This window comes from Oryx dammah, unplaced genomic scaffold, assembly GCF_014754425.2.
Source record: "Oryx dammah isolate SB20612 unplaced genomic scaffold, SCBI_Odam_1.1 HiC_scaffold_2, whole genome shotgun sequence".
Lineage (NCBI taxonomy): Eukaryota > Metazoa > Chordata > Mammalia > Artiodactyla > Bovidae > Oryx > Oryx dammah.
This window is the reverse complement of record NW_024070186.1, coordinates 60,772,248-60,785,819: the sequence shown is the minus strand read 5'-3', so window position 1 is coordinate 60,785,819 and position 13,572 is coordinate 60,772,248. Positions and strand designations below refer to the sequence as shown.

The window sequence follows — 13,572 nt, the reverse complement described above, 5'->3', positions numbered from 1 at the left end:
GGCCCCACCGAGACCCTCCCCATCTGCGTGGTCGTCACCTCCGAGACTCCATTCAGGAAGTGCAACTGAGCAGGGACAGCTGCCACGATGGCTTCTCCCAAGGGCCACCCCCCTCCAGTGACCGAGAGTGGCAGGCATATAAGGCAGAACCTTTCCTGGAAGATGGGGGCTCCTTGGAAGGCAGCTGTCACTCCTTCGTTTCCCTCCTTGATTTCCTTAGACTGCAGGACAGCCTAGCACCCTTCCACCTACTGTTTCTCCTCCTCACCTTCACTGCCATCAGCCTTCATAGCAATCTGACAACTCTCAACTCTCCCAGCCTTCCTTGGCTCCTTTGCTATTTCCTTGCAGGCAGGAATTTCCTCCAGTGATATTTTCTCATGTTTAATATCACCTTAATGTCTTGCTTTTCAGAAGACCTGGACCAAAACAGGCCCTATGTTAGTATGACGAGTCATTGTGCTCATATGACTTTTTACCCTCGAGTTATCGTGGTGTTCTTATTTCTCACTCGAGAATTAGTAGAATTCACCTGTAGCATGACTAGGGTGTTTGTTGACCAAATGTCCCTTATCCACAATGCTGGTAGGCATTTATGAATCAGAAAGATAATATTGCCAGTCTTGAAACTATATCATCATGCTTAATGAGCAGTTACTGCCTGTGTGCTCAGTCATGTCCGACTCTTTGGGAGCCCATGGACTGTAGCCTTCCAGGCTCCTCTGTCCATGGGATTCCCCAGGCAAGTATAGTGGAGTGGGTTGCCATTTCCTCATCCAGGGATCTTCCCGACCCAGAGATCGAACTCGTGTTCCCTGCATCTCTTTTCTTAGCAGGTGGATTCTTTACCACTGAGCCACCTGAGAAAGCCCCTGATGAGTAGTAGGAAGGAGCTAAAAATAAACTTTCTCCCAGCAGAATCCTTTAGCTTTGGGGGAGAATGTGTTCTTATTCTAGGCACACAGGAAAAGATATTCCCAGATGTTTGAAGAGTAAACTAGTGAAATATGCTCATTAAACAGAATGTGTGAGTGTTTTTACTGTAAATGATAATGTCATCTTTACAATGTGAGATATTTTTATGAGTCTTCTACCAGACTTCCTTTGCCTTAATCCTCTGGTCTTCCTGGGGCTATTGAACAAAACCAAACAAACAAACAAAACCCATCATGAAAAGCCTGAAAGCCATTCAAGGTATTTATCAGTACAGAGAGAAAGGTGGTTTGGTCTAGTGCTTTATACTCCAAAAACCCATGTATTGCTATTAATAGATAACACTGCAAATGGGGAAGCCTTCACTGTATAAGAGATATACCATGGATTATTTGGGATTTTACTAATTTAAAATAACTTACTGTCTCCATTATAGTTGTTATGTGGATGTTGTTTACTTGGAGTCTTGGTTATTTTTAGCAAAGCAAAGGTTGTTGAGCCTTTGACTTGTTTTCCTTAAAAATGAAGTGCAGGTAGATATGTTAACGATCTCTAGTTGAAAGGTATTAGATTTTATGAGACTCCTGTAATCAATCTCATTTAATGCTCACCAAAGGGAAGCTTTATGATCTCCTGACTCTGCTCACTGGTCATGCCTGGACTCAGGAAGACATTTGGCAGCATTATCGGCACAGAAAGGACGGGCTTGGCCCAGGTTTGGCCCCCTAACCTGAGCTGGCCCTTGTTTTGGTCTCTTGCAGCTCTGTGTGACATGCACCCCATGAGAGCTCTCTTCCTCATCCCCCGGAACCCAGCACCTCGGCTGAAGTCTAAGAAGTGGTGAGTTTGGTCTTCAGTGTTTTGCAGATTTAATGTCAAGAGTTTTTGCATTTCTGTTTGGAATGAGCTCAGATCTTTAGATCCTGCTAACAGGATTAGATGAATATGTATTAAGACTTGTTGAATGATTTTCTGTATGCTGTTATTCATCTTAAAGTACATATTAAGGACCTACTATTTGCACAGTAAGTCCTTATTCACTATGAGGAGATATTAGCTAAAGTGGGTAGCAGAACCCAAGAAGTAACATGGAAGCACTTTGATTTATCACTCAGAGTAATATCTTTCCCAGCAGTGCAGAACATATCAGAACGGGTGATAGTTAAGGGTCAGCCCATTCGATTGGCTGACTTTTCTTCTCTTCCTTAAGACATTAATTCCCTAAATGTATATACACACTTGGTACTGTGTGAGGTGATTTCCTTCTCTGTGCTTGAACATTTATAATTTTTGTGTTTGCTATTGCTTGCTCTTTGTGACAGGGGATACTGGCTTCTTCTTTGTGGCAGTGATCTAACCTTTCCATTTAATAAACTGATTCACATAAAAAGTGACTTAAAGAAAAATACTAAGTGAATACTTGCATGGATGATGAAGGGTATGGTAAAAATTATATTGGTAGTGTCTGATTGACTGGAGTTTGTAAACAGAGTTCTACAGATTAGACCAGGATTTGAACTTGTGGCTTTTTTGTGCACTCACACCAGAGTCTTTGTATCTTATTCTGGAGCAAAAATTCATTGCTTCTTCCCTTTCCCCTGTGGATACGGTGTATCTTCCTTGATCTGTTCTCAATTCTGATTCCCTTTGCCATGGGGCCAATTCCTGGACCATTTAAGCCCTCCTATCCTTTTCTAGATGCCTTCCAGGCAGTTTTGAGCGTGAAGGGACAAGACCCTTCTGCCTTTCTCACATCACTTCATCATCAGGTCCTCGTGTTTCTCACACACTCACCCACAGTTTCCCCCTCCACGATACAAGAGCAATCTTAATTAATACCATTATCCAGGGATGACATAGTGACCCTGGCAGAATAAGAGAAAGGCATACTGCACAGAGAGAGGAAAAAGAAATAGCCAGAATAGATGACAGCCTCAGAGTTAGTTGCCAAGGGCTGCATGGGGAGAGAGTGAGAGTTGCTATTGGTAACAAGGAGGCAGAGCATCCCGCCTCCTCTCTCCGGAGGGTCGCCGTGGTGTGAGACATCACTCTCTCCCCAGCAACAGCTTTCCATTGGGCACCACACGCCACATGATCCACAGGTGCCCAGAGGCTCTGCTTCCTCCCTTCTCCCCGGAACAGCTCCCAGAAAGGGACTGGCTCAGTTCTGGAAGATCCTTGGAAACATCAGGGACACTGTGAAGCTCTCCACGAGCTTTCTGTTTGTGCTTCATGCTACGCCTCCCAGGAAGGTTGGGAGGGGCTGCTGTGTCCAGTGGGCTTCACCCACCCTGTCCCCTCCCTGCCTGCTCTGCCTTCACTGACACTGGACAGGTGCTCCTCGCTCCACCACAGAGGACAAACTGACCACCCCTACCTGTGCTGTTTGCCCAGCATGGTGTGGCCACACATTGCAGTTCAGAAATATTTGTGTTCATTGCCAGCTTAAAAAAACAAAACAAAACAAAAAAACTGGCAGTTGAGCAGTCCATGGAGATCTCTGGCCTTTTTTTCCCACAAAGGTGTAGCCACACTGCCCTGCCCAAGCCTTCCTGCTCCCTTTTAGGGTGAGCCGTTATGCTTCTGCCCCCGTCACTGCCTCTTCCAGCCCAGAAGCTGGAATCCCTTGGTCACCACGGTGGTCCTGTCTTCTTCTTACCCCTGGTCTGCAGTGCCCTTCTGTGTGACCCGTCTGGCCCCCAGAAAAGTGACTGACCAGTCCCCGCTCTACAATTTCCTACTTCGTTGACCTTGTTCCAACAGGAGCCACCCTGCACTGACCTTGCCTGAGAAGTACAGACTTGGGAAATATAGGCTGACTTCTCTGCTTCAATACTTTGGCGATGAGAGCTGATTTTATACTGCTGCAGGGAACTGGATCAGTCCAGGCTGCCTTCGTCTCACCAGCCTCCTTGCATGGCCTTTCGTGGCTCAGAATGAGAGCCAGCTAGGAGAAGGAGTGCCACATGCCAGGTGGTGGATGGGAAGATGACGTGGCTGTTTGAGAGCCAGTGGAGGAAACAAAAGCCCTGGAAAAATACACCTTCTCAGTCAGAACCCAGCCGTTATAAAGATGGCCGTGCAGCCCCCAGCCACAGGACACTTGGTGGGGCTCGAATTTCTCTACACTAGAATTCTCGTTTTTAAATGAAAATATTTTGGCACTTCAGAGTACTTGTATTGAACAACCAGGTTCAGAGTGATTTAAAATAGGTTAGGGTTTGGGAGGAAATAAAATATTTCTATTTTCTTTTCCTTTTTCCCTTATCCCCCACCAAAAGAAACAAAACTCTGAAGTGTTGTTTTATATCTACCTATTCTCTACTTTAATGAGTTATCAGGTGAAGTGCACTGTTCCCGGTGTATATTCCAACATATGACCAAAGGGGCACCACTGTGGCAGGGACAGCCATGAACTCTTCATTGTAAGCATTCAGCTGAGGATCATTTCCAAGGAATTGACTGAATCTACGACATACAAGGCATATAAGGCACATGTATGTTGTAGTCTCAGCAACATATTTATGTGTGTGTGTATTTAAAATATATATATATATACTTAAGATATATATAAAAATTTGTTTTTACTGAATTCAGGATTCTTTAAATTCTATAGTGCTTTACAGACTTCAGAAGTTTCACACATATGATTTCATATAATCCTGTAATAACCTTTATTTTTTTAGCCACAACCCTGCTGGGCAGATGCTCTGAGTCCTCATATTATGGGCGAGAGTCTGAGGCTCTAGGTGGGTTATGGTCCTTGTCCCAAGTTTGTGACCCGTGTTTTTTCTACTGCGCCATTTGACTTCTCAGAGTTCAGGGTTAAAGTGGTAGAGAAGGAGCTATACTAGTCCCTCAGAGTGAGCATTTTTCCCTTGAGCCTTAATATCAGGGAAGAAAGGCAGTATCACTGCTCTTTGCCCCTTTCATTGTAGGAGGAAAGGAGAGCTTCCCTGGGAGCAGGAACCTGGCCTTCCTCAGTGCAGTGAGGAGAGGCCTGGCGCCAAGGAAGCCAGGTGGTCCGGGCTCCAGTCAGTGTTCACGTGGCTCAGACATTTGATTAGGCCTCCAGGAGGGTTACAACCTGGGCTGAGTCAGAGGAGAAGGACGCTGTCACCATCTGTCTCCATGTCACCAAGTGACCAGTGCAACAGGGCTGCCATCTTTCCCTCCTCTCTCTCATGTGTAGTGAGGTTCAGCCTACGTGGATAACCATCTCCTGCAAAGGATTTCCCCTCCCTTCTCTCCCCACTGTGCTCACCCTGGCCCCTCATCCCTCACGCTTGTACTGCATGCCGTAGCTTCCTTGCAGGGGCCGCTGAAGAAGGATGGGGATGACTTTGTTCCTGTAAACGGTGGTCGGTCTTGTCCTTTTCACATGCCCTTTAAATGTGAAGATTCCACACAGGCAAAGCAGTGTTCGACTGAGCTCATTGGAGAAGTCATAACTGCTTATCTCTGGGAAGAGAGATAAGATTCCTGGTTTAAATCACTCAGGCTCCAGACGGAGACTGAAGGCCCAATGAGGTTATGTCTTATCCTGAGTTCCAGGCTCACAGCAGCTTGGAACCCCAGCCTGCTGCTTTTACTCCAGAGCTTCCAACCATTTCTCTTATTTTATGAAACTACACTTCCTATTCCTGCTGAGTTTTCTGGCACTTTTGTTTTAGAAATAACAATGCTTTCTTAGGGGTGCAGGGAGCTCTAAATGAAATAATGATAATAGAAAATATCAGAAAGTACTTATAGTAGTGTGATTTTGGACTTTATTAAAATCAAAACAAAAATTACTAGAGTCTTTTAAAATCAGCATATTTTGCAGTCTCCTTGGAGATGAGTGAGTCCTACTCACTCTTGTTGCTAATGCATCCAATACTAATACACGTAAAGTAATTCTGTTAAAGAATTCTATACTATTCAATTCAACACAAGTTGGGAAAAACACCATCACAATTCTGCTCTTAGCCCTCAAGGCAGATCCTACTGTTCTTTAATCCTGGTGATGGTCAGAGAGGGTGGGACATTGTCATCAATAGTCAAAGTATTAATAGTAATAATAATCATAGCATTTGTGATGTCACAGGCACAGTTCTAAGTATTTTATATGAAGTAACTCATTTATTTATCACAGCAGTCTTTTGAAATAAGTGCTAACAGTTTATTCCCATTTGCAGCCAGGGAAACTGAGATACAGAAAAGTTAAGTAATATGCCCCAAATCACACAGTCAGTAAATGATAGAACCTGATGTAGAGAAAAAGGATAGTTCTAGGCAAGCACAATGGCACCCCACTCCAGTACTCTTGCCTGGAGAATCCCATGGATGGAGGAGCCTGGTGGGCTGCAGTCCATGGGGTCGTGAAGAGTTGGACACGACTGAGCAACTTCCCTTTCACTTTTCACTCTCATGCTTTGGAGAAGGAAATGGCAACCCCCTCCAGTGTTCTTGCCTGGAGAATCCCAGGGATGGGGGAGCTTGGTGGACTGCTGTCTCTGGGGTCGCACAGAGTCGGACACAACCAAAGCGACTTAGCCGCAGCAGCAGCAGCAGGCAAGTACAAATTTTAAAGATCAAATTGCCTCTAGGGAGTCTGAAGATTACCAGAAACTTTTAGCCCAAGCAGTTATAGTGATTAATGTAATGATCTTTCAGGCATTTTTAACATCTCCAAGGACAGAGAAGCCTGGTGAGCTACAGTCCCTGGGCTCACCAAAGAGTTTGACATGACTTAGCAACTAAAGAGTAACAACAACACAATTTAACATAGAAACAGGAAAATCTGAGACGATAAAGTGCTCAGTGACACTGGTATTAGAGAACTAGTGTCTCAGATGAAAAGTACCAATCACTATCATTTATCTCCCCGTGCCAAGCCTTGGGAAATTGGTATTGCTCATCTTGGGCTTTTTTAAAAGTGACAGAACTGAATTATAGGCAACTAAGACTAAAACATTTCAGGGACCTGAAATATACCTTTGTTCTCCTCTAGTCTGCATTACTGTACTTGTTCAGTTCATTCATTGGAGAAGGAAATGGCAATCCACTCCAGTACTATTGCCTGGAAAATCCCATGGACAGAGGAACCTGGTAAGCTACAGTCCATGGGGTCGCAAAGAGTTGGACATGACTGAGCGACTTCACTCACTCAAGACTAAAACAATAAAGGTGTAGAACTGTACTTTAAACCCACTAGGACTCTCAGCAAAGAGTCAGGTGATACTCGATGTAGGTGAAGTTTTTTTACTTTTAATTAAATGTGTGATTAAACATATTGACTCTTTGATCACACTAACTCTACACAGAGAGAGTACATCTTTGAAGATTTGTTGTAAGTGAGCATTATTTTCTCTTGAAGCAGAACCATCTGCAGAGGACATGGGGTAAACTGCCAGCGTTGTAATTTCGCACATCTTGGCTCATCCTCTGGGCCCAAAGATATTCTCTTGAGTATATCATGAGATTCCTTCCCACCAGGAGACATACTGGAAAAAAGACTGCTATAGCTATTTCCATTAAACTCCCTGAACACGCTCTCATCCTGGAGATGTTCCTGGCTTTTGTGAGGTGCCAGGATCAGGGAAGGGAATGTACAGTCTATTAAGTGTGACTTTCTTTTTAAATTGGGTGTGATTTCTTTTATTTATCATCCCCTAATGAACAGTCGAGCACTTTATAAAGAACAAACTCTTTCTTCCACGTTTTCTAATAGAAAAAAGAGAATTGCCATTTGCATTCTCGTGAATATTTAATAACTTTCTGTCTTCATTTGATTTTGTTTTCATCTTTCTAATACTGATTTTCTTACCTAGAAGTGTACAGCCTGGAGTGTGTCCATTTCTTTATGAAGGTTAATCTTATTCTCTTCAGTTTATTGCTTAACACAGTCCATTATTTCATTATGGGTTTTTTGTTTGTTTTTTTGCCAAGTCCTTCCTTAGGTGCTATCGCATTAGTGCCTCCACAAATTAATCTGATGGATAGAAAGAAAGTGTATAAAATAATACCTTCTCTCTAAACCTTCCCATCTGTCTCTCACAAGCACAGATTTGAAGGCAGCCACATTACAGCTCTTGGGTGGGATTCTCACCTGATAACCATTTATGCATCCACTTGTTTGTCCGATATATAGTGTGTTCATGATACAAAAATGGCTCAGGCATATCCCAGCTCTGGGGAGAATTTCCAGGGTCCAGAAGGCAGGGGTATGGGCTGAAGGACTTAAGAGAGAGATACTTAGAATGTCCATCCTGTGGTTACTCTGTCTAGTCCTTAGTTTTGCCAACCCTGATTCATCCTGAGCTGACCCTCAGGTGACTTTTACTTCTATGTTAAATAATTTAAAAGCTTAAACATCACCTAGAATGTTAAGGAGGGAAAAAATACCCGTAATTCAATATTTTAAACATGGAGTAAGGTGAAACACTGCTTTGACTTGGGCAGAAGTAGAGAATGGCACAGTGCCCGCTGACACCTGAACTTTGAAGAACACGTTCACCATTCTGTTCTGTATGGTGAGGACACCTTTCAGGCTAGATGGTTATACGTAGGACCTGCTGGGAAGCTTGGGAAAGCTTTTCTTCGGAGATTTGCTTCTGTAACTCCCCAGTGATCCACAGGAGGGCGACAGAGAGCATAGAATGGATCCATTCCTGATCAAGGTGAGAACAGTGAGGAGGGTGTGCAGCGCTCCCCCAAGGTCTCCGAGAGAGATGTGCCTTGCTGACAGTGGAGCACCTCGGAAAGGCATGCAGTAGAATCATGAGCTTAATTATTTATGATGCTGGACAGTTTCTTGGAACTTTCAGCCAGAACAGGCATGCCCAACTCATGAATCATAGCTCAAGTCATCATTAATTTCTACCATGCTGTGGACTTGTGCCCTAATCGCTGGTATCCCTCACCGGCTCTCCCCTGCCCCTTGCGTCCCTGGCACAGAGCTTATCTCTGAGGAGATGGTGCCTCTCTAGAAGGAGATAAATTTGCTTCTGGGTGTGAACTTAGTCCCTTGAAGTTAAGTTTCCAAGTCCATGGATCGATAGCAGACATTCACATACATCCTATTCTTGCTCACTGAAAAGCAAAGTCCAAAAGTGATTCTGAAATTGCCAGTTAAAAAAATTTTGCCTAAATTTCATTTTACTGTGTAAGAATCTTGTTCATTTCTACAAATTGTCCCCTTTACCTATCCAACCTTAGTGTTACTTTTTCCAGCTTGCATTTCCTGCCTTACTTAGCTTACCTCAGTGTCCCCTGACATATAGTATGCTCAATCTCAGCTTTAGTTTTTCACTGATTCCTATCTCCTTGAACTGTTCTTTCCCAATAATTATTTTTTACCTAATTCTTTAAGGCCCAGCTCTGGTTCGCTCATTCCAACAGACCTTTCAGGAATGATTTTTATTGGGATCTTTCTCTTCAGTGGTACCTGTTGGGCTTCGGTGTGACCATATAAACTAGGCAAAAATGCCTTCATGATATAACTGCCATACACTGCCTGAGTTGTGTGTTGGTGGCAAGGATTCCTTTGAACCCCATTGTGCTTTATAAAGAGCTAGATGTACTCCGTGACTGGTTGATCCCTATGTAGCTGATTGGACCTATTTTTGTTGTTGTTGTTCCAGTATTTCAGAAAATGTAAGTTTCCTTTTCTTTGGATTGTCCTTTTATCCATGGGTTCATCTCTTCTGTTTGTCAGGTCAAAAAAATTCCAGTCATTTATTGAGAGCTGTTTGGTAAAGAACCACAGCCAGCGACCAGCAACGGAACAACTGATGAAGCATCCATTTATACGAGACCAACCCAATGAGCGACAGGTCCGCATCCAGCTCAAGGACCATATCGATAGAACAAAGAAGAAGCGAGGAGAAAAAGGTGAGGTGCACATTTTTACTGCAGTGAGGGAAACAAAAGACCAAGTGTCATGGGCTCTTGATGTGTTTGGAGGGACCGAGGGGATTTCAGATAGCCTGCATTGTTCTTTAGTGTGAGGACTGCCTCAGAGATCACAGCCTGTGGCCATCACCAGGGGCAGGCTGCTGAAATGGAATCTTTCATGAAAGAATAGAACTGCAAGAAATATTACCTTTTCCAGGCAGTGAACAAGAAGTTGTGTTGAGTGATACTAGGAAGTGGTTTAATATGACAAGTGATTTTCTTAATTCAAATGAATATTCATGTTTCAAAGGCAAAATCTACAGAAGACAGGCAACCTTAAACACACACACACATCTAACTGACATTTTTTCAGTACTGGCCCTTTTCACCATTTAAGTTTTTGTGCTCTGAGGCTCATTTTTAATTTAGGTATTTGGAAGTCAGAAGGACTTTTATTATAGTCACAGGAATTTTAAAGAGGTTGCCGGGCTACTGTACGGAACATTGCGTTTTCCCCTTTATTTTATAGGTTCAAAACCTCTTTTTCTTATGGCTCTATCTGTTGTCCCACCCTATCTTTTCACTGCATCACTGGAAAAGGCATGAGTCCAACTTGGGGTCATGGGACAAGTTGTTTGAATAGAGACTCAGAATTCCTTAACTAGCATCCTGACCAAGGTGAACTCACCTGGTCTGGGGCAGGTTTTATGACTTAGTTGGGTAGGGCAGTAGGGAAGGTTGAGGATGGGAAGGAAAAGGGGAGAATGCAGAGAGCAGATGGGGTGAGAGCTCCCTGGTGGTAGCAGGAAGGGGCAGCCGGTGGGGCTGGCAGTGATTTGGAAGTTCCGGTCTGATGAAGCCAGCGCTGAGCGTGGGTGGGTGGAGCAGAGGGGAAGGCAAGAGGCCGAGGGTGGGAGGTCCATGGTGATGAGCTTGCCTCCACTTCTGTCCTCTCCACCTTTCTCCTCTGCTCTTCATGATCCAGAGGCAGCAGAGGAGGGTGGTGGGCAGCAAAGAACAGAGGGTACCTTCCTTTTGTAGTAAGTCCCCTACTTACAAACGATTTCTGTTCTGAGAGCCTCTTCCTAAGTCTGATTTGTTCATAAGTCCAACAAAGTTAGCCTGGGTACCCAACTACCACAACCCGCTATGTAGTACTATACTGTAATAGGTTCATAATAACTTTCCATACAAATAATATGTACATTAAAAAAGCAAACACAAAAAAAGAAAACATTTTTAATCTGACAGTACAGTACCTTGACAAGTACAGTAATACAGTACAACAGCTGGCATACTGGAGCTGGCATGCACGTTCGCCTCTTTGAAAGTTCACAACCATATTTGAATTTCTCTTCTTTGTCTCTACGGCTAATATCTGTCGCATGGCAAAGTACGAGCAGGGTCCTAGGGGTGGGCAGTGAGCAGTGCAGGAGTCAGGACTGGGCAGAGCGAAGATCAGCAAAGGCTAAGGGAGGAGGAGAAATCCTCAGTGAACATTTCAAGGAAAGAGTTCCTTCTCTGCAGCCAGCCTCCGGGACTCAGGAGAACGTGTGATCAGGTTAGACTCCGGAGCAGGAGGTTTTGAGGCTAGGCCAAAAAGGAGACCTATCTCCAGCTCTTAGTGGGTGGAGAGGGATGACGTGTCAGTGAGAACCCAAGGAGCTGGGAGGGCAGTGCAAGATGCACAAACCAGGCATAGAAAGAAACACACGAGTCAAGGTTAAGAAGTGCCAAGACTGATTTTTCAACTGCTACTTATTAGTAGTGGTCTTGGGCCACTCCATGAAGTCAGAATTTTAAAGGGAATAGTTTATTTATTTTATTTTTTATTTTTTTTAATTAATTAATTTATTTATTTTTAATTTTTACTTTACAATTCTATATTGGTTTTGTGTGTCAGACATGTAACCCATTAAAGGCCAGCTTTTCTAAAAAGAAAATTCATTCTCCTATACATATGTAGATTAGGTTAAGTACTTAAGACTCTTGTTTTCACACTCAAATTCTGAGTTCAAATTCTACTTCCACCCCTTAGTTATGTGAGCTCCACCCCTGTTTTCTCATCTTTAAAATAGGAATGGGGGTATAATAATAATTACTATTGTCTGGCATTTTTGCAAAGATTAAATGAGGTAATGCATGTAAAATGCTTACTACAACTTCTGGCACATAGATGTACTCAAGAAATACAAGCTACGCGAAGAGCTGATTCATTGGAAAAGACCCTAATGCTGGGAAAGATTGAGGGCAGGAGGAGAAGGAGGCGGCAGAGAATAGGATGGTTGGATAGCCTCATTGACTCAATGGAGATGAGTTGGAGCAAACTCTGTGAGATAGTAAAGGACAAGGAAGCCTGGCATGCTGCAGTCCATGGGATCTCAGAGTTGGGCACAATTGAGCAACTGAACAACAAACACTTTTTTAGAAACTTCTATATTGACATAACTTTACAGTAGTATTTAGGGTTACTTTCTGAGATCTTGTGACCTCTTTGCCTCTGAACTCTTAAGAATGGATAAAGCATGTTCCTTGGGTTGTTTGCACATTTTGGGAGCGCAAACTCTGGACTGGGACTCAGAACTCACCATCCTGAGACAGCAGACTATTTTTAATGTGTTCCTTCTCTGCGGAGTAGAAGAGTAAGATTCTTGGTAGGAGGCATATTCAAGAATTGCATGGTGAGTTAAGGAACTTAATTCTATTTAGGATTAAGAGATACCAACAGCCTTTTTCTGTCTGCTCCCCAAGAAAGAGTATTGCCCAAATGAGACTTCCTTCCAGTTGCTTGATTTGATAAGTGACTTAGTTTGCTCCTTCTAGTACTTTTTCATTCTCTTAGTAGCTCTAAGACCAGTTTTGGGGAGAATCAAAAATTTTAATATGCATTGTTTAAGATTTCTTAACCCGATACTTCGGTTTCCCTGGTGGCTCAGGGGTAAAGAATCCCCTGCAATGCAGGAGCTACAAGAGATGCAGGTTCGATCCCTGGGTTGGGAAGATCCCCTGGAGGTGGGTGCAGCAACACACTCCAGTATTCTTGCCTGGAGAATCCCATGGACAGAGCAGCCTGGCAGGCTATATAGTTCTTAGGGCTGCAGAGTGGGACATGACTGAAGTGACTTAGCATGCACGTGCAACCTAATACTATTCTTTCCTTAAGATATGTTGAGACATGCTAATTTAAGACAGCAGTGCAAAAGCAATCATGCTGGATTCTGATGAAGTATTACAGATGAGGAATCTGACAAACAGAAGTTTTACCCTATTGAGGACAAATAATTAGATTAATTGTGTGCCTCTGTTTCTTGCTTTAATTTACTTTAATAGATAAAATTTCTGCAGTTTACTTTGAATTCTCTGTTGCTTTGTTTCAGGAAAGTTTGGAATATTAAACTTTCAATGTGGAACTTTGAAACATTTTATGAAGGGTCTTTACATTTTGGTGGAATAATATTTTTAAAAAGTGGCCTGAAAGCTTCATATCTAAACATGTAAAGCGAATTTTTATATGATTTTTAAAAATACACTTGAAGTCATCATGCTATGCCTTCCTTTCATCTTCCCTTATGGAGTAGGATGGAAAGCAAAGTGTGTTTATGATCAAATTCCATAGTTCTTATCATGTGACTGCTGCCTCCTGGTGGTAACATACGCAAATTGCAGTTTCAGTTGCTTTTCAGGGACACAAATGTCTTAAAGTTGTAATTACTAACCCACAGCTATCAACGGATGATAGCCCTGTGACCACCTCCCTTGCTT

General features: G+C 43.2%; 1 protein-coding gene across 10 annotated transcripts in view; it reads left to right on the top strand.

Moving 5' to 3' along the window:
- TNIK (TRAF2 and NCK interacting kinase) overlaps positions 1 to 13,572 on the top strand; it is a 400,746-nt gene that overhangs the window by 279,232 nt on the left and 107,942 nt on the right. For all 10 annotated transcript variants that reach the window (XM_040248755.1, XM_040248731.1, XM_040248749.1 and 7 more), the window contains exons 9-10: positions 1,695 to 1,773; positions 9,632 to 9,807. In XM_040248755.1, the coding sequence (XP_040104689.1) occupies positions 1,695 to 1,773; positions 9,632 to 9,807 (255 nt within the window). The remainder of the gene's footprint in view (positions 1 to 1,694; positions 1,774 to 9,631; positions 9,808 to 13,572) is intronic.